We start from the raw sequence: 20,098 nt of genomic DNA, 5'->3' as shown, positions 1-20,098 counted from the left end.
CGCGAAATCGACTGAGAAATACCTCTTCCCCAGCGGATGAAGGATGGACTTGGACTAATTTATCGGTTCCACCACCTGTCAGTCAGTCGCCCCTGCCCACAGTCAGCTGCTGACCCCAGCCGGAGCTTTGGCCACTGCCTGCTGGACACCAGGGACATGCAGCCGGCACCTCCAGTGAAATATACAAATACTGGGGTGGGTCGATTATAGACCAACCCGCACCCTCTAGAGCCTACGTGCCCCATGCGATCTGCGAATCGAACCACCCTACCGAAACGTAGGGGAACGGCAAAACGCTCAGATCGAGTCGGCGAGTCGATAACTGTCCATTAATTCTCGGTTTGTTTGTGTAATTGAACAAAATTCGTTGTGCGCATGTAATAAAAAACACTAAGGTGAGTCCGCACACACACGCGCGCAGAGCCGCTCTCACGCACACGCACACCGCTGCACGAAAAGCCGGCTGTGGAGAGCAGCAGGAGGAACGATAACGATAGACGCGCCTTTCGCGCCAACTGGCCGTTTGAATTTGCCGTGCGCAGCCAGTGAAGGCGAAAGTCTTGTTTATTTTCGTCCGCTCCTCTTTTTGGCACGCATTTCTTTGTTATTGATCGATCGGCGATCGATGAGCGAAGTGTGCCCCGCATTCTGCATTTTTCGCTTTTTTTCTTTTTTTTTGGTTGATCTTGGTGCCGTGCCATGAGTTTTTTAAAATAGCCAGCCATTGACACGCCGCCGCGCCGCGCACACCAGCACCGCCCGAGTGGTGAAGTAATAACCTGCACCACCCAAAAAATAAGCCGACCACCTTGAACCCATTCGGAAAACCCACTTTCGAAATCCGTCGAACGCGACACTCAAACAGTGCTCCCAATTCAAGCGAAGTTTGCAGGAATTCAAGAATTCACCAACCTTAATCTGCACAGAGAAGATAATTAGCTAAAATTGGCGAACAACAAGTAATAAATCGACAAAGCCCTTCTAAAAAAAATTTAAAAACTTATAAAGAGTTATACAATTTTTTTTTCCCCATAAGATCTAACCCATTAAAAAAATGTTTTTAAAAAAGTACATCAAACTTCTTCAAAAATAAATTAACAAATTCGCAAAAGTAACTAGAAAAGTGTTAAAAATCCAAAACCATATATAAAATAAAAAAACATTTAGAAATTTAAAAAAAAAATACTTAAAAAGTGCTAGAAATTAAAATAATAAATAAATTTATAAATGTTAAATATAAAAAATAAAAAAATTTATAAATGTAGGAAAAGGCATCCTTGGGAGTAGAGCTTAGGAGTAGAGCCCCAAGATGTTTTTGCCCCGCCTGAACCCCCTCTCTTCCCCTTGCAGCTATCCAAATTACCTGTGAACTCAACATGGCTCAGATGACCGAGAAGAGGACGACGTCGGCCCGATCGGGAACTGCCGCCAAGGAGAACCACAGTTTGACGGGACGACACACCAACCAGGCCCACCAGCGCAGCGGCAAGGGCATCGAGATCCTCGACTTCCACGAGTCCTGGCTGGAGGAGGTGGAGCTGTACAAGGACAAGATGGTCATGTGCAAGAAGCTGGCCCACCACAACCACGTGCCCGCCTCGGCGCACCACCTGCAGCCGCACCTGGCCTCCCCGAATCGAAATCAGGGCAGGATCATCCAGTCGGGCGCGCCGCAGCATCGCAGCTCAGCCGGCGGAGGATCGATTTCCGGTGCCGGTGCCGGTGCAACCTTCGCCTCCGTTTCCGCCTCCGCCCGCTCCTCGCCGCCCAAACAGAGGTCGCCGCCCTCGCCGCGAAAACGCCTGACGCCGGAAAAGGTGGCCGCCCTAGGCGGAGGAAGAGGAGCCTCCAAGGTCGCCGGGCAACGCATTGTCATCCGGGGATCGCCGCCCAACAACTCCCCGCCCAAGGTCGCCTCGATGGCCTCCAGTGCCTCGCCCATCGTGGCCAACAGCGTGCTCCAGTCGGAGCCCTACAAGAAAGTCCAGGTGAGCGGAGCTGATTTGTCCATACCTAAGTGAACGTTATGTGTACCTTAATGTATTGGTTTATAGGTTTTTTTTAGGAATTTATTCCTTTAGTAAAATAATTCCTAGATACTACTTATAACTCAGCTTTAAAAACGTGAATTTGAGATATTATTCTAGATAAACCCTAATTATCGTATTTGTGTAGTTAGATATTTTTAGAACCAATGCAAATATTATTATTCATATAACAAAAAGAATCCTTATAAATTGAGTATTCTTTTGTATATTCTTTATAATATATGTACTTTATTTTCCTAAAACGAAAATAGTATTTATTATTTAAATGCCTTTATTTTTTTCTATCAACTTCATTTTTTTAGCGCAGTTCTGGCTTTCTTAACTTCCTTGGCTTTTGCAAATTAATAAGTTCTACCTGCATAAATTTCATATTTATTCTAATCAATCACTAGCTTTTTCATAATATTTTTTACATTCAAATAACATAAAAGATTTTATTTATTATATTAAATTTATTATTTAAATATTTTCGAAAGGATTTAATTTTTAAAAAATGATTATCTGTATTAAAAAAAAGCAAAACAAATTTTTATAAGAAAAGTAAAGCGTGAAGCTCAACTCACTTTCACTCGTAAAATAAGTAAAGTAAAACAAGTAGTTATAGTTTCCGACTGCGTCCCATCAAGCACGTTTCAAAATATCCTGTTTCGTCCACAAACCTCCTGATCCCTTGCATATCCCTGTTTTATGTGTCTTCCTTTCCGCCTGCGTGTTCCATGTACTGCGTTTCCGCTTCCGCCCCACTAACCAACCAGATGCTCTTGAAGCGCGCCAGGGAGGAGGCGTTCGTCAAGAACTCGGCGGCCAACGGGCCCAAGCGCTCCAGCCTCAGTCCGCCCAGCCAGGGAAAGGTGGCCCCGGCCAGCTTGTCCTGCCCGAGCACCCAGACCCTCAAGCCGTCGCCGCCCAGCAAGATCGTGGTGAACTCGTTCCACGGCAGCAGCATGCTGAGTGCCCAGCAGCAGGAGGAGAAGAGCAGGCTGCTCACCCAGAACGGGCTGACCAAGTCGGCGGCCAGCGCCCTGGAGACGAGTCTCTACGCCTCCCTGTACGCCCATGCGCCCCAGAACAGCCAGCAGCCCTTCCACAGCCAGCGGATTTCCGCCGGAGATCACAGCTCAGCGTACGTGGGGGTCTCCCTGAACAAGGGGGCCGGGCACGACCACGACCGGAGGCACGAGGATGATCCCTGTGCAGGTAGGGAAACCTCACCTTAGCGAGTTCCTCAAAGCCTCTAAAAACCCAACTTTCATTACCCTTTTTAGCCATCGACGACATCAACAACTACGACGACTCGGACTCGGAGGAGGAGTACGTGGGCACGCCGTTCTTCCTGGAGGAGGACAACACGGAGACGCGCCAGAGCAAGCACACTCGCCTGCTGCCGGAGAAGACGCCGTCGAAGGAGTCGGTGGCCACCACGGAGTCGGAGGCGTCGGTCTACTTCCGCCCGGAGGCCATCCTCTCGCCCAGCCTCTTCCCGCACGTCCCCCCGTACCTGAACTTCACCTCGCACGCGGACAAGGGTCCTTCGATGCCGGCCGCCCTGCACCGAGTGCTCAAATGGAAGCTCAGTCCCGTGATGCCCAAGATTGTCAAGCGCGTGGTGCTCAACTCTGGCTTCCGCATCATCAAGAGTGCGTCCACGAGTGGTGGTACGACGACCACACTGCAGTCCTTCTAACCCCATTTCCCCTTGCAGACACCACCGACTGGATGGCCGTGTGGGAGAAGCACATGAAGAGCCCCGGCTTCAGGACCATCCGGTCGCACCAGAAGTACAACCACATACCCGGCTCGTTCCGCATCGGACGCAAGGACACCATGTGGCGCAGCATCTATAACAACATGAAGAAATTCGGCAAGAAGGAGTTCGGCTTTATGCAAAAGTGAGGGCATCCCCTCATGGGCATTTCACCATCTCAAACATTTCCCCCTTGTGCCCCAACAGATCCTACATAATGCCCGATGACCTGGAGAGCCTGCGCCAGGTGTGGCCCAAGAACGCCTCCAAGCTGACGAAGTGGATCGTTAAGCCGCCGGCCAGTGCCCGAGGAACGGGCATACGGATCGTGAACAAGTGGAGTCAGTTCCCCAAGGACCGTCCCCTGGTGGTTCAGAAGTAGGTCCCCACATCCTGCCCATCAGGTGCTCCTCCTAATGAGAATCGCTCCTCCCCTGCAGGTACATTGAACGACCGCTGCTGATCAACGACAACAAGTTCGACATGCGGCTGTACGTCGTGCTGACCTCCATCAACCCGCTCCGCATCTATATGTACAAGGATGGACTGGCGCGCTTCGCGTCCGTGAAGTACAGCTCGGAGCTGAGCAACCTGGACGAGCGCTGCATGCACCTGACCAACTACAGCATCAACAAGTTCTCGCAGAACTACGCGAAGAACGAGGACTTCAACGCCTGCCAGGGCCACAAGTGGACCCTCCAGTCCCTGTGGTCCTGCCTGGAGAACCGGGGCGTGAACACCAAGCGCCTGTGGGCCACGCTGCGGAACCTGGTGATCAAGGGCATCGTGAGCGGGGAGTCGGGATTGAACCGCATGTACCGGCAGAATGTGAACTTCCGCTACAACTGCTTCGAGCTGTTCGGCTTCGACGTGCTGCTGGACGAGAACCTGGTGCCCTGGCTGCTGGAGATCAACATATCGCCGTCGCTGCACTCGGAACTGCCGCTGGACCTGCACGTGAAGGGTCCGCTCATACAGGCCGTGCTGAATACGGCGCTCTATCAGGTGCCGCCGAAGCTGAACGAGCGCCAGCAGGCGGAGATCCTGGAGGAGCTGAATCTGGCCGGCCCGCTGTGCCACGACAAGCGCATCTTCACCACCTGCCTGACGGCGGAGGAGGTGCGCAAGCATAACCAGTACACCAACCGCAGCATCGAGTTCCGCGAGGAGTACGTGGACACCATACTGGACAACCTGCTGCCGGACGACGTGCGCTGCCTCATCGTCGCCGAGGACGAGCTGGCCCGCTGCCAGCCGCTGGAGCGGATCTTCCCCACCGCCGGCACCCATGTCTATCTGCGGTATGTGGAGAACGCCCGCTACTACAACCGCCTGCTGGATGCCTGGGAGACGAAGTACGCCAAGAACCGCGAGATGGGCATTGCCCTGCTCTCGCGCTACTGCCGGGACAAGTACCACCTGCAGGTCTCGGACGCCGCCATGGAGAAGGTGAACGATCAATTCAATGCATTTCCCTTTCCGTACCGCTTCTGCAGCCCAATTTCAAGTCATATTTCTTATCTAGGAACCAAATGTGGCACTTACCGAGATCGATATGCTGCACGTGCGGAAAGATGAGGTCCTGGACGGCGCCGCCACGATGGCCATGCTCAAGCCCGCCGCCGTGGACAACGGCGAGGTGGTGCTGCCCAGTCCGGACGCCTGCATCGAGATCAAGTCCTGAGATGACAACTGACGATTCACATCGAACCAGCATCACAATCCCACTTCCGTTTCCGTTTCCGTTCCCGGCTCACTGCAACGCCCGCATCCCGCTCAAACTCACTTTGGAATTGTCTGCACCCAATAAAGTTACTTAACTCCGATCGTCCTTGTGCCTCCAACCCGGCAGATTGCATCCTGGTTAGGATCGTATCTTGTGTTATGCCATTACTGCTTAAGTTGATCCCTACAGAATTAGACCAATTGAAAGTGAATAAACAAAAGGCACATTTTATGGTGTGATATTTGTAAAAAGTGATTTATAATATGCTGAATTGTTGATTATAGCTCTTTAGCAAGTGACTGCAAGTAATTTAAACAAGGCGGGCTTTTGCCAATCGATAGGCAAGCGGGGTGAAATCGATAGCTCCTGCACCGATAGCCTTGTGCAATCAAGCCGCCGATGACGGCATCACGCCTCGCAGTGTATCGATAGTCATAAAATAATAATAAACAAGAACATAGTTGCACGGCGCTAAATTAAAAACTAAATTTAAGGCCATGGCGTGGACTGAATCATAAAGCCGGAGGCGCGCAAACGGCCTGGGATCGGAATATCCGGGCTGGGTAACTCAGGACTCAGGAGCACAACGTCGCGAGGAGAAGAAGTGGCCCATTGATTTTTCGCCCAAGAGCCATTCGAAGAGCAGGAAGCAGAAGTGCTGGAATTTCGGCCTCTAATCGGCAAAATGAGTGGTAAGAGCCGAATTAATATTAAGCAGGGGGACATTTTATTCCATATTATGGGTCTTGCTAATGGGAATCGCATTGTGGAAACTGCATGGGAATTTGCAGTCTACTTTCGGGGGTGGGGTGCCACTTGGGTCAGGGGGCAGTGGGGGGCTAAGGGTCCTGGCAGAAAAGGACGCACCTGCGCCCTAACCTCCTGCCCATCCTCCGGGAAGTCCTGCCCCCGATGAAGTCATCAATTCTGTAACATTGGGGCGTCTGTTATGCGATACTTTTCCAATTCGAGTTTGCAGAGGTGGAAATCCCTGATGACTTTAAAAGGTTATATTTTATTTCCCATTAAAAAATTCAATAAATACTTTATTCTACGAGGGACCTTCATTCTTTAAATATATATATAGTTAACTATATTTTCATTTTGCTATCCCAAACAAACAGGCGACGAAAGCGGCGAGGAGAAGCACATCCTGAACTTGTCCAAGCAGAAGCTGAAGAAGGTGCCCAAGCAGGACGATGCGCACAGCATCCGGCAGCTCATCCTGGACGAGAACGAGCTGCAGAAGATCGACAATATAGACTCGTACCTCAAGATTGAAACGGTGACTAGCAGAGAGCCGTGAAAATAATTGCTTATTGTAACTGAAATCCTGCATTCACAGCTCTCCCTGGCCAGGAACCAATTGCTGCGGATGTATGGCGTCTGCCGGCTGCACTGCCTCCGAGAACTGAACCTCTCCTTCAACGGCATTCTCTCCATCGAGGGCCTGAAGGAGTGCCTCCACCTTCGCGTGCTGAACCTGGAGGGGAACAACATAAAGACCATCGAGCACCTGAACACGAACGTCAGCCTGGAGTCGCTGAATCTGGCCGAGAACAGCATCGGCAGCATCTCGGACGTGTCCTATTTGCGCAATCTCAAGGAGCTCTACTTGCACGGGAATCGCCTGACGCATCTGAGGCAGTGCGATAAGTATTTGCCCACCTCTCTGGAAACCCTAACGCTGGCCAAGAATGGCATCAACGACCTCAACGAGATCTGCACGCTGTCGCACCTGAGCAACCTGCTGAGCATTTCCATCTCGGACAATCCCTGTGTGAACATGACCAACAGCTTGGAGTGAGTTAGCTTCGGAAACTGTCAAGTGGAAATGTAATGACTTCTTTCTTGCAGTGGCTTTGACTACCGACCCTTCGTTTTGAACTGGTGCATGAGCCTGAAGTACATCGACGGCTATGTGGTGGACCCCATCGAGAGCCTGAAGGCGGAGTGGCTCTACAGCCAGGGACGTGGTCGCCAGTTTCGAGTGGGCGAGCAGTCGGGTCTGGCCAAATACCTGAGCTCCATGTGCCCGCTGGTGGGAAAAGCCCTGGAAAACGAGAACGACAGGAAGCTGCGTTTGATCCTCAGCAAGGCGCAACATCACCAGCGCCAGTTGCAGGAGGAGATCTTGGATAACGCCAATAGTTCCGCCAGCACTTCCCCCTCATCCCATCGCAAAAAGCCCACGAGTCGCATTCAGTCGCCCAGATGTGAGTTCATCATTCATTGCCTTACCGTTTGTCTATGGCTAATTCCTATTTACACTCAGTCTCCCGTTTGAGTGGCCGCCAGGGATCGCCGGAGTCCATGGCCAATAGCTACCACGGGAACAGCGGCAACAACAGCATCGTCGGAGACAATGGCTCTGCGAACCACTCGCTGCAGATGAGCATCTCGCTGATCGAGAACATCAAGAACGATGGCGAGGGCTTCTCGCTGGCCGGCAGCGGAATGTCCAGCAGCGTGACTACCAAGACCTACAACTCAACGGAGTCCACGCCTAGGAATATAACCCCTAATCCTTACAACGGTGAGAACATTTGAGAAACTGAAAGTGAACCAAGGCTAGGGATTTTAGAAACAAGACTTTAAAATCAGATTCGCATTCCACAGATCAAACGTTTGTCAGTCAAACTCCATCTGGAGGCCCGTTGGCGGCTGCCTCGAAGATGGTCCCGGTTCCGGAAACCCTGATGAGTCCGGACGTCTGTCCCGCCGCCGTGGCCCAAAGAGTTACGGTCTCCGCTCTCAACTCGCAGCTGCACAAGACCAAGGTCAACAAGAACAAAGGTGGCCAGTTGTACACAGTCAAGACTTCAACACGATACATCCCCTCTCATTAACGATTTTTTTGCCGTACAGACAACAAACTGAACTTGCCGAGAGTGCGAAGTCCGCAGCTGAAGAGGAACCAGAGCCCCACGAGCAGTCCACGGAGAATGGCCACCAAATCTAGCGGCGATAAAATGCAGCACCAGCAGCAGGAGAAGCTGCAGTCATCCGCAGTGTTGGTGGACTCCGGTGGCTTTAGCACCGACGACGACGGCGAGCAGATCAACATCGAGAAACTGAGGGCTATCAGGAAGATGGCTGCCCAAAAGCAGCAGCAGATGCACCAGCAGGAGCAGGTAAAGCAGCAGGTGGACAACAGTCTGAACTGCGAGGATCGGTTGATTGAGCACGTGACGGAGTCCTCGGCCGTTACCATCCAAAAGATGTGGCGGGGCTATCATACGCGCAAGAAGACCAACAAGGACATAGCCGAGCGATTGCAGCGACGACGCACACAGGAGTACATCGAGTAGGTGGTCCATATTCCGGTGTATTTAGTCCCACTTTAACCCTCCTTTCTCTCTCCCCAGGCAACTCGGCAAGGACATGCTACTGACCAAGGCCCAGCTCGAGAACGAGCGCAAGATTCAGCAGCTGCAGATGCAGGCCATCAACGCGCTGTGGAAGAAGGTGTCCACCATGGAGGTGGACCCCAAGCCCACGGAACAGGGCGAGGACGCCAACGGCGGAGGCTCTGGCCACCTGAGTCTCGATCAGAACTCTGCCGCCGTGGTCAATGACTTGGCCAAGAGATGCACCATGCTCACCGACCAGGTTCAGATGCTGCAGAGCTCGATCGGAACCATTGTCAATTGCCTGACGATGGTGTGCAACCTGCCACAGGACGCTATCAAGAAACAGGCCGAGATCATCGACTGCAGCTCCACCCAGACGGACCTCATAGCCGTACACACACCACAGATCGAGGATCTCACCAATTTCCCCTTCACCAAGACCAGACCATCGACTTTGGCTCTGGAAACGAAGCACGAAGCGCTGGCTTGCCCCAAAATCGATGAACTGAACGATGTCGATGGCCTCAAGGAGGCCGACGACCCGGCTCACCTCGAGAAGGAAGCCTGAAAAGTCGCAGTTAATAAATGAGGAGTTTAAACGCTTTACGGATCGATCTCAGCGCTTATTAATTCCTCCTGCAGTAGGCATTTGTGTAGCTTTTGCAACCATTTCTAGATCGGTTACAAGACCCTTCAAGTAGCAGCAGCCTCCACAAACACAATTTTTTGTTACATTCTTGAGAAGTAGTGATGGTGCGAGACTAAAGAAAACCTATGAAAAAATCGTAAATACAAATTTTTGTAAGGCACAAAAGATGTTCTTGGTTTGGAGCAGTTATAAACGGGTGACTTAATCCTTTTTACACAAGCTTTTGCAAATATATCATTACCGTTTGTCATCTAAAAAACTAGATTGGCGTGGATGGTTTTTACGAACTACTCAAATGGGAGTGAGCTTCTTTTTTGCATTGATTCAGTTGATCAGCGTTGAAATGGTTGTGTGGAATACAGCATTAAGAAAACCATTTTAACGCGGATTAAAAGTGTAATCTTGTCATAAGGATGATAAGTTCGTGGTTTGATTTCGGTGTGTAATCACTTAGTGTAAGAAAATATGTGCAGAACAGAGTCAAAGGTCCTGAACAAGTACGATAAGATACCTATAAAAGCTGGGCTCTGAGCCCTGAAGCTTCAGTCATCAGCGTAAGCTGATCTTATTCGACTTTCCTGTTTGCAAAAATGTTACAGCGTGCCATCATCGTGCTCTTTGTGCTGATTACTAGGGATCGTATTGGATCTCTAGCAGGAACACCAGAAGATTCGAGTCCAGTGAGCCAATCGGAGGACCTGGAGACGCACTGCAACGTCCACTTTTTCACTAAGATGAGGGCGGTGATGGACTACGTTGCGGCCAACGACACGAGCACGGACCAGAAGCAGGTAAATACAGAGCTGTCTGGACTGCACGCATCTGTAAGGAAGATCTCGGACGAGTTCGGGGAACGACTAGACAGGCTGGACAGCGAACTAGAAGTTATCAAGGAGATCCTGGCAAAGAACGAAACCTCTCTGGAGCCAGGGGCTGGGTCGACGGAGCAAGCTCCTCCAGCGAAGTTCGAGCTCATAGGCTCAAGATATTTCTATTACGAACGCAACATTACGCTGAATTGGTACGGTGCAGCACACGCATGTCGTGAGATGGGCGGCCACCTGGCGACCTTTAAGGACAAGGAAGAAATGCTTTTAGTGCAAGCAAAAGTGTCTTTATCATCTCCAGTCTGGCTGGGAATCAACTGTCTGTCTAAGAAGTACAACCAAATGTCCCTGGCCTCTGGCAAGCCAGCTCGCTTTTTCAGTTGGTTACCAAATGAACCAATAATCAACAACGATAGCCAGAGGTGCGTCGCCTTGGATGAACGCTATCAAATGGCATATCGCACTTGTCACAATGTGAACAGAAACTTCATTTGCCGAGCAGATGATGAGTTTTGAAAAATTAGTTATTAATTATCCAAGCTTTCTAGAAAATATATGCCCATCCGGAACTTATCAGTGTTCGCCTCAAGTATTGGCATTATCTATAGCAGTAACTTAGCAGGAATTTGCTTGATACGTCTTTTCAGATCACACTTTGTGCAGCTTGTGCAGCCTTTCATGGCATTTCACCTGACAAGGGTGGTTACTGATGTATTTATAAAAATATAAATATGTTCGTACGGAATAAAAACAGGAAATCAAGCTTTGGTCGGGTGCCAAGATAAGGGAAATAAAGAGAGCGAGCAGGGAAGCGACGCTCTCAGAGATTGCGTAGAGCCGATTACTTAAGTCCGAGTTTAACAATATGAAACCAAAATCTTTAAGAAAGTGGGCAGAGCTTTTTGTAGCTTTTATGATCTCACTGTTAATGGCTAGATCGATTCGACTAGAAATCCTGATCAAATATATATATATACTTGGTAGTACCGAAGAGGGCATAACATCTGAGATTTCTTTAGATTATTTCTTAACGAAGTTGTTTAATTTGTATAAAAACCTTAACTACGTGGGCGAATTTTGTACTTGAACGAGGAATTTCAGTCTTCGTCGCTGGATGTTTCCTCATCTTCCTCTTCGGAGGAGGATTCCTGGTTTACGGGGCGGTTGGTATTGGGCAGAAGGTCATCCTCGAAATCGGAGTCGTCTTGGTTTTGGCTGGACGATTCCTCCTGGGCAGGTTTCTTGGTGAACTTGTCCGGCCACACTCCAGCTTTCGTGTACTCCTTGACATGTTCAGGGGTGAGTATCTTGCAGATCTCGGCCTTGACCTTATCGCCCTCCTCAATCGGCTCGATCAGCAGGAAGTCGCCTCTTTTCACCCACATGCTCTTGCGGAACTTATTGGGCATTGAAACTGGAAGAGTAAAAGTCTGTTAGGCTATATCATTCTACAATTAAAAAGGTAAAAATCAAAAGAATATAAACGCTTTATGGAGTAGCTAATTTTCTTTCTGGTCATACATATGTGGGAGATTCCCAAAATAATGCGGTGCTTTCAATATTGCCATCTCCCTTATCTATGGTTCAGAAGATTATTCAGTAAGGTATCAAAGCTTCTCAAAAAACATGATAAGACCGCTATATAAGTCAGGCCGCTAAGCCTCTGAACTGCAGAAGCGTTTTTAAGCTGGTCTTGCAAATACGGTTGAGATAAGGACGAAAATGTTCAGGCTGGCAGTCGTTCTGTTGTCCGTGCTGATTGTCGGGGATCGCAATAGATCGCTGGCAGGAACACCAAATAGTGTGAGTCCTGCGAGTCAATCGGAGGACTTGGAGAGCCGCTGCAACGGCCACTGGTTCTCCAGGATGAGGGCGGTGATGGACTACGTGGCGGAAAACCAGGATCAGTGGAACGCCTGCAAGGCGGGTATAGCCAACGAAACCAAGTCGGACCAGAACCAGGTGAAGGCACAGCTGTCTGCACTGCAGGAAGCCGTAACCGCTATGCAAACCCAGCAGCAGGCCACATCCAAGGACTTCGAGGAACGACTGGGAAGGCTAGACAGCCAACTGGTAGCCATTAAGGAGATCCTGACAAGCAACGAAACATCGCTGGAACCAAGGGCTGTGACGACGGTGAAGAGCCCGCCGCCGAAATTCGAGCTGATAGGCTCAAGATATTTCTATTTCGAACGGAATATTAAGTTGAATTGGTATGGTGCTGCCAGCAGGTGCCGAGAAATGGGAGGCCATTTGGCCACTTTTAAGGACAGGGAAGAGCTGCTTTTGGTGAAGTCAAAGAAGTCGTTATCATCCGAACGCTTCTGGACGGGAATCAACTGTCTGTCTCGGCAGGACGACCACGTTTCCGTGGCTTCTGGCAGGGCAGCTTCCTTTTTCAACTGGGCATCGGATGAACCTGATTCCAGGTGGAATGTAAGGTGCATTTGCATAAACAATGATTATGAGATGATATACTACTACTGCAGTACCGAATATAAGTTTATTTGCCAAGCAGATGATGACTGGTAAAGTAGTATCAGTAGCACGGCTGGGGGTGGCCCAAGGCCCTTTCAGAACCAATGATAAATAAAAATGTATTGTGCGCTGAAAATACAAACATTTATGTTGTTTTAAAGCGGGACTTCCAATGAGAAGTTGCCTTAACTGAGCATGGCATATAGTAATTGGGGTTTTCCCAGGACTTTCCCGCACTCACCCAGAAAGTTCTCCTCGAGCTTCGCCGTCTCCACCTCGTGGAGATTGTTCCCCCGGCTGCTGAGGACCCGCGCGATCTGCTGGTTCTCCGTGGGCAGGGCATAGTCGTCCTCCATCATCTCCTTCATCAGGTGCTTGCGGCGACTGATGCTCGGGTGGGATCGGTGCATATTAAGTGGGTTAACTAAGAAATTGGCGAAATTTTCCCGCTTTTGTTGACAATTTTTGTTTTATTTTGGCACTTCACCACCTGATGGTATCGATAACCGCCTAATCAGCTGTTTTTGCAGGGCTGCCGGACTGCGCACAAGGCCTATCGTCTATCGGTACAAACGATAACTAACGTTTACGACTTAAATCAGTGTTGTAAAACTGCGCGCGTTGTTTAAACTGAAATGCTTCTTCTTTATTTCACAATGCTTCCTTTATTTGAAGATTATGTTTCAGGAGCAAAACAACCAATTCACACAAATCATTTTTGTAACAGGTAGCCATTACCTTTATCAATTACCATACCAATTCAACTCCAGAAAAAGTACGATCACAATAGCAAGAGGACATTTTATTTTGTAGAGCCACGCCTGCGTTAGAGTTTCTATACAATTTTGTAACTTAACAATTAGTGGAGAATGAATCCATTTAACGAGAAATTTGCTTAGCAATAGTGTAATAAAAAGCAACTAGGAATAAAAAATATATGCTATCGCGTTGCTTAGAGCTATGTAACCAACTAGTTTTTGCTGCGCCTCAGCAGCATGCGTTCCTTGAGGGAGATCCGTCCGGACTTTTCCACCTTGGTGGAGACGTTGCGACGGGACTCTATTTGGGCCTGCTTGGATTTCTTCATCCTGGAAGGGGTGAAATAGGAATTAGCTTGCTTACGACGCAGTTGCCCCGATCAACTTACAATTCGTTCAGGAGACTGGTGACCTCCTTCTTCCAGATATCCTTGAAATCGTTGGTGAAGTTGGTCCAGTACTCGAAGAACTGATCGGGAGTGCACTGGGCCAGAGTTAGAGTGCAGGCCTTGGGCGAAAAGTGGTAGAACCGCATGGTCTCCAGGAACAGCTCGCGGCACTCCTCGAGCGATTGGTGGAGCTTCGCCATCGACTTGTCCGCCCCCTCCATGAACTCCTCCATTTTGGACTTGAAGGGCTCCATGATCTCCGGTCGGGAAGCGGCAAGAACTTTGGCTGTGGTCCTCTTGCAGCCTGAAAAGTGGGAATTTATGATTAATTCAAGCGGAGGATAAAGGTGCCTCAAAGTAGTCAATATTATTCAGCCCACCAAGCGCCAAACGCATCTTCAAAGCTCACCCAAAAACTTCTTGTTGAGATCGAAGATCTGCTGCTGCACCTCCTCGAAATCCATTTGGGCGGCTCTTTCCACGTCCGCCGGCTCCGGAATCGGCAGTCGGATCTCCAGCGGATGCACTCCCTCCTTTCGCCGCTGCGCAATGTAGGTGCGAACTATGAAGTGGAGCAGGGTGGTGTGCGACTCCTTGGACTTGACGTCCTTCAGCTTGCCCAGAATATCCAGGTTGAAGCCATCGGCCTGGCCCCGCTGTCGATTTCCCCCGTTCATGTAGTTGCCCAGGGTCAGGATTATCGAGAAGACCAGCTTCAGATCCTCGCTTTCGATCAGCTGCTGCGACAGCTGCGACACAGTCTCCAGCTTTCGAGCCAGCAAGGTCACGGACTCCTCGAACTCCGCCTGGAAGACAATGCAGGAAATCCGCTCGCTGGCCATGGAAATCAAGGATATGTCCAGCAGGAACTGCTCGGGGTGATCGAGGGGTATGTCTCCGCCGGCCGCCTCCCGGATCCGCTGCAGCTCGTCCTCCGACGCCTGGATGTTGCTCATGTGCTGCAGCTGCTCCAAGCTCACGACGGACGTGTCGATGTGGTATATAGCGTGCTCGATTTCGCTGGACGGCACGTGCAGGCTCCTCCAGATGATGCCCACGTTGCGGGATCTCTCCGGATCGAGAACCTTGATGGACTTGGCCCGCTTGACCTTCAGTTCCTTGGGCTTGCTGACCGGAGCCATGGCTTGGCGGGAAAACAGCTCCGTGAACTCATCGATGTTGTCCAGCGGCGTCTCCTCGATCTCCGTCCAGATTTCCTTGGTGGGTGGCGGGGCAGTGGGCGTGGCCTCTCCGCCATTCGCTGCCGGCGGCTCGTCCGGAGAGCTCCCGCTGTTCTCCGTGCTATCCGTGGAATTGGCCACCGAGGAGGGGCGTGGCGCAGGCGGAGCACTCGTCACGATCCGCGTCCAATATAGAGGACGCATGGGCTTCGGCGGGTTAACGGCGCTCTTGCGCATAGCTGGAAAAATTAAATGATTAACATTGGGTTTAACATATTTTCTTACATTTTATCTTCTTCTTTTTCACCTTTGTAAATTATAGTAAATATACTTTAATTAAATGATTCTTTATTAAGTGTAGTGATAAAAATTGAAGTAGGGCACTTACTATTTGTGCGATGGAACCAGTTGCCCTCGGCGGGGTCGGGAAGAGGCGCGGGGGAGATCGGCGCCTTCGAAGGGGAGGCACTCATGGGCGGTGGTGGAGGGGGTACCGCCCCGCCTCCTTCCATGGGCGCTGGTGGGGGTGGGGGCGGTGCATTGCCCCTGCCGGGGGGAGGAGGTGGCGGAGGGGGTGGTGCTCCACTGTTGGCCAGCGGCGGAGGAGGAGGCGGTGGCGGCGGGGGAGCAGGAACTCCAAAGGCGGGTGGCGGCGGAGGAGGCGGCGGAGGTGGGGCTGGGGCCATGGCCGGTGCCTTTTCCTTATTTTCCTCAATTTCCTTTGCGTTTTCCCCATCAGGCTTGAGTTTCTTTGAGGATTGCCCGCATGTGCAGGTGCCATCGCAATCCTCCCCTTCCGTTTGAGTTTCCGCATCCGAGAAACTCTTCGAACCACCCTCCAGCCCCGACTTATTGTATTCATACACAGTCGCCTCACTGGCGTTCAACAGGTCGGTGAGATTCACGCATCGCTTCGAGGGACGACGCGGTGGCTCGTCCACACTGCTTAGCAGCTCATTAACCACCGCGTGGACCTCGGCCAGGGTTGAGCAGTTGAGCAGTCGCTTCTTGAGGATCTGCTGCAGGGTCTTCTGGTTGTCCGAGGATGCAGTGGTTGCAGTGGCAACGGTGGCCAACGATCCGCCCGCTGCACCTGCGCCCAGGGAGGCCAAGGAAGCCGACTCCAGGGCTCGGATCCCGGACGGCGTGCTGGAGAAGGGCCAGGCCGCCACCTTGTCCAGCTTCCCAGGGGTCAGGGGCAGCGATGTCGTCGGCTGCTCCGTGTGGGTCCATTGGTACATCTCATAGGGCTGGGGATTTGGCAACAAAATTAATATAATTAATAGATCTGATTTCCATATTAGTGAGATAGAGAGTAGGAATCAATTTATTTTCATGCATTGATGCATTTTAAATCCTTCTAATAAAGAAACATTTTCATCTTTACTCGTTAAAAATATATTTATTACAATAGGTGTAGATACAAGGTCTAACTTCTTTCTCACATAAAAAATGGTAAATTAAAAAAAAAAGCTTCACTTGAAATGTTTCCCTATTATAACCCTTTCGTTACAGGAACCCTTAGAGAAAAACTTCCATAACCTTTTGGAAGCATAATTAAAATTTTGATTACCTTAAAACCTGCCTTAAAAATCCTCAATTATTAATCGTCTAAAATGATAATAAAATAATGGATTTTTAAAACGTTTGCAACTCTTTTTTATCACCCTCTTAACACACAATGCTTACTTCCCCCTTATTCCCCTTATATGCTACCAATAACTTCTAATTGCCAGTCGAGTGGGAGAGAAAATAAAAGAAAAGGACGGCCTGAGAGGCAGGGAAAGAGACGGCAAGTGGTCTCCAGTGTGCGACAAGCGAGAAAGCTTAAAAGCACCTAAGTTCGCTTTTTTCTGAAATGTTCTTGTATTTTCTTAGCATGTAAAACTCCTTTGATTTTGATGGTGCATGTCGCCGTTGACTTTTCAGTCCCACTGTGGGAATTGTACCTCCTAGTTGACAAGGAAAAATAAAGAAGGAAAATAAAATATACTTGAATAAAAGTTTTTCTGCTTCAAGATTTAAAATAGCATAAAACGTTATTGTTTAAAGTATGCCAGAATTATGTATGGCTAGTTTAAGTTCGATAAGTTAAATTTGCCTGTAAGGTAGAAGGAGAACCAATGCCCGCGTAAATGACACTTCACCGAGTGACACAAAGATGACAAATGCAATTAAAATTGAAATTTAATTATGCCGTAACAAGTGGTGCTTAAATAGAGACATAGATACACGCCACACATTCAGGCAGTCAACGCTAATCAGTCAAAGAACTGGGAACTTGACAAATGCAAATCAAGTGCAACATCCTGCCCCGATGGCTGATTTCGTAGCTGAACACACACAGTGTGTGGCTGTAACTCCGTTAGGGGTATATCCTTGTGGAGGCAGGGGCAGAGTCGAGTTTATCGCACTTTTCACCATTTGTGCCCAAGTGTTTGCCGGCGATTTGCATGTTGTTTGCACATTTTAAAGAGCCGAAGCGGACCGGAGTTACCCAAGAAACCCACAAGTAACTGGAGTGCAACCCAGCACTCCCCGAAAACCTAAGCCCAAAAAGAAAAGGGAAACCTAACCATAAGAGACCATATGAAGGTGAGCAAACTAGCGGAAAATGCAAAGTGCAATAGTGAAAAAATGGGAAAAAGGTGAGAATTGGCTGAGAAAATATAGTTTAAATGTTGTTGGGGAGATTCCACAAGGTAAAGTTTTTCAGATATTCCTAAATCACCGAAAGTAGACTAAAACAGTTAAGGGGATTGAACGGAATTACAACACTGGTTACATATATTTGATTTCACAACTTAATAAGTGATTATAACAGCCTGTCAGCCTGGTTGTGTCCCAATTCCCACTTAATTAACAACAACATCGTCGAATTTTGCTCACTCTAATCCCATCAGCCACGTGTATATATTTATTTAGATGTGTAATTTATATAGTTAAACAACAATCGAACACGCGTACGCAACTCGCAGACCAACAAACCAATGAACACGAACTCCCAGTAGTTACATTTTGCACATTCAAATCCAGTTTGCTCATTTCTGCATCAAAGTTTCGTTTGTTCCGGCAGAACCCAAAGAATACTCTGTGCGATGGGGAAGGGGAAAACTTTCGACTGCGAGTAATAAAAACGCACAAACTTTCGATGAGCTGCAGCAACAATAACACAAAGAAACAGAAGGGACTTCGGCATAAAAAAATGTAAGGCTACAGTAATACCTCTAGAAAATATCCAGAAAATTGCGTAAAATTTTTAGACTGTACCTAAAATGCAATAAATTAGTATATCATCTTAAGGGATTTCCAAACTCCACGGATTTTTGTCCTAAACTTCGCCTTGAAAGGTTTAAAAACAACAGATTTTCAAAATTTGCCTAAAAGTATGCAAATGTTTCGAAAGAATTCACTGCCTACTTCTAGACACCGTCTTAAAGGTTCTCAAAACCTTTGATTTTTGTATCGCCTTATTTAATCAAAGTTAATTAGAAGCTAAAGATTTCAATGCCAGACAGCGACAAAGTACTGTACAAATAGAACACCAACCAAAGTCAAAGTCGAACAACGAACCTTTGACACCGAGTCGCCCCCTCTTTCGCTCCCTGGTGAGCTGGCCTGTTGCCCGAAAAGTTCGAACAAATTTCAGAGACATCGGAGACGTCGCCAGACACACACATATATATGTATATAGCCAAGAATATATCTGCTTGGCAGCCAGTTGAAGAAATTCGTGATATCATAATCTTGAGCTCAAGTATCATCACATAGAAAATCACTTAACGGTGTCGTCTGCCGCCCTCCTCCCCCGATTGGCCCCGCCCCCTCGTTGGGCTGTGTGTATGTGCTTATGTTTGGGCCTCTCAGGGATTTGAGGTTAAGCTGCTGTGGCTAAAACTTTTGGCCTAAACTAATTTGAGGGCTATATCTAGTGCTTCATTATTTGCGGTGGCTTTTGGTTGTTGTACGTTGTCGGTTGTTGGTTGTTCCTTGGTTGTTGTCGTTATTTCTGGTCTGCTGTTCCTGCTGTCGCCTGTCTAATAACACTTAACTGGGTCTCGGTTTACAGGCCTCGAAATGTAAATGGGCCAGCTTCTTGGGCATCTTTTTCTGCTGGGCAATTAAAGCCTTCCGCCTGCTTCCCGAACTGCTTGTTTATTTAGCTTTCTGGTCAAGAGCAGTGCTAAATGCTAAATGGTAAATGGTATATGGCAAATGCCAGCCTAAACTGCACCCGATGATATGGCCCACTATTATGGAGTCCATTAGGCCCGGCAGATGAAGATGACCATCGCCAGATGGTTGCCAAAGAGTTGGACAAAGAACGAGTGGATGAAAAGGAAACGGGCATTTTAGCAGGCTAATATTAAGGGTCTCGGTTTTCGCCTTGCACTTGGAAAAATTTAATAGGTTTACATTTTGAAATTAGAACGTAACTCTATATAAACGAAGTTTTTTTTTGGAAATTACAGAAGATTTAAAATCGCTTATAGTATTGTCTAAAAGTATGCAACAAAATAATATGACTTTAAAGTTGGATTGTTACTGCATACTTGTTGGCACTTTTACATACCCTAGTTATTTCTAATCTTAGTATTGGGAGTATTTCATTTAAGTAATTGTATATAAGATTTATTTAACTCTAAAGATGTATTTAGGATTTTAAAAAATCCTTTTAGTAAACCTATATTTTTCTGACAGTGTCCAGCTCGGGTTTCATAATTTCGCATGCGGCAAAACAACAAAATCAACAGCGAGAGCGTAAAATTGTTAATGCTGGCAAAGAGAACTTGGCTTTTGATAGTTGACGGCTGCCGACTGTAAAGTTTTAACAACTTCTGACACTTGCAGGCGGGGGCGCCAGGGGGCGTGGCCGGGGTCCGATGGACAACCGCTGTAGCTCGGTTAAATGAAAGTGCAACGCAGGCTGGGTCTTGCCTTTTAT

General features: G+C 48.6%; 6 protein-coding genes across 17 annotated transcripts in view; 4 read left to right on the top strand and 2 right to left on the bottom strand.

Moving 5' to 3' along the window:
- The first annotated feature begins 244 nt into the window (after positions 1-244).
- On the top strand, positions 245-5,618 carry LOC108029137 (tubulin monoglutamylase TTLL4). 2 transcript variants are annotated; one of them, XM_017101260.3, is made up of 8 exons: positions 245-395; positions 1,351-1,988; positions 2,804-3,245; positions 3,314-3,685; positions 3,751-3,937; positions 4,000-4,170; positions 4,233-5,241; positions 5,318-5,618. In XM_017101260.3, exons 2-8 carry the CDS (start codon positions 1,377-1,379, stop codon positions 5,474-5,476), a joined length of 2,952 nt encoding a protein of 983 aa, XP_016956749.1. In that variant the 5' UTR covers positions 245-395; positions 1,351-1,376; the 3' UTR covers positions 5,477-5,618. The 2 variants fall into 2 exon arrangements, with proteins under 2 accessions (XP_016956749.1, XP_016956750.1); XM_017101261.3 differs by lacking the exon at positions 245-395 and adding an exon at positions 709-959.
- Positions 5,619-5,945: 327 nt separating this feature from the next.
- Positions 5,946-9,477, top strand: LOC108029139 (centrosomal protein of 97 kDa). The gene is made up of 8 exons (XM_017101262.3): positions 5,946-6,210; positions 6,643-6,803; positions 6,864-7,321; positions 7,376-7,734; positions 7,794-8,054; positions 8,138-8,314; positions 8,387-8,825; positions 8,887-9,477. Exons 1-8 carry the CDS (start codon positions 6,204-6,206, stop codon positions 9,437-9,439), a joined length of 2,415 nt encoding a protein of 804 aa, XP_016956751.1. The 5' UTR covers positions 5,946-6,203; the 3' UTR covers positions 9,440-9,477.
- A 633-nt stretch (positions 9,478-10,110) lies between these two features.
- On the top strand, positions 10,111-10,863 carry LOC108028937 (accessory gland protein Acp29AB-like). The gene has a single exon (XM_017100956.3). It carries the CDS (start codon positions 10,111-10,113, stop codon positions 10,861-10,863), a length of 753 nt encoding a protein of 250 aa, XP_016956445.1.
- Positions 10,864-11,357: 494 nt separating this feature from the next.
- LOC108029300 (probable RNA-binding protein EIF1AD) lies at positions 11,358-13,345 on the bottom strand. The gene is made up of 2 exons (XM_017101503.3): positions 13,067-13,345; positions 11,358-11,761 (listed from the first exon to the last, which is right to left on the bottom strand). Exons 1-2 carry the CDS (start codon positions 13,233-13,235, stop codon positions 11,445-11,447), a joined length of 486 nt encoding a protein of 161 aa, XP_016956992.1. The 5' UTR covers positions 13,236-13,345; the 3' UTR covers positions 11,358-11,444.
- LOC122818812 (accessory gland protein Acp29AB-like) lies at positions 12,005-12,934 on the top strand. The gene has a single exon (XM_044094056.2). The coding sequence runs from the start codon at positions 12,070-12,072 to the stop codon at positions 12,877-12,879; it is 810 nt and encodes a 269-aa protein (XP_043949991.1). The 5' UTR covers positions 12,005-12,069; the 3' UTR covers positions 12,880-12,934.
- A 256-nt stretch (positions 13,346-13,601) lies between the features above and the next one.
- Positions 13,602-20,098, bottom strand: part of LOC108029140 (protein cappuccino) — a 35,099-nt gene continuing 28,602 nt past the window's right edge. For all 11 annotated transcript variants that reach the window (XM_044093990.2, XM_017101263.3, XM_044093994.2 and 8 more), the window contains 4 exons: positions 15,542-16,403; positions 14,382-15,392; positions 13,973-14,276; positions 13,602-13,913 (listed from right to left, as the gene is read on the bottom strand). In XM_044093990.2, the coding sequence (XP_043949925.1) occupies positions 13,796-13,913; positions 13,973-14,276; positions 14,382-15,392; positions 15,542-16,403 (2,295 nt within the window). In that variant the 3' untranslated portion in view covers positions 13,602-13,795. The remainder of the gene's footprint in view (positions 13,914-13,972; positions 14,277-14,381; positions 15,393-15,541; positions 16,404-20,098) is intronic.

The sequence above is a fragment of the Drosophila biarmipes genome, chromosome 2L (assembly GCF_025231255.1).
Source record: "Drosophila biarmipes strain raj3 chromosome 2L, RU_DBia_V1.1, whole genome shotgun sequence".
NCBI classification, from domain to species: Eukaryota; Metazoa; Arthropoda; class Insecta; order Diptera; family Drosophilidae; genus Drosophila; species Drosophila biarmipes.
Note: the sequence above shows the minus strand (reverse complement) of the source record. Positions and strands in the feature narration are given on the sequence as shown.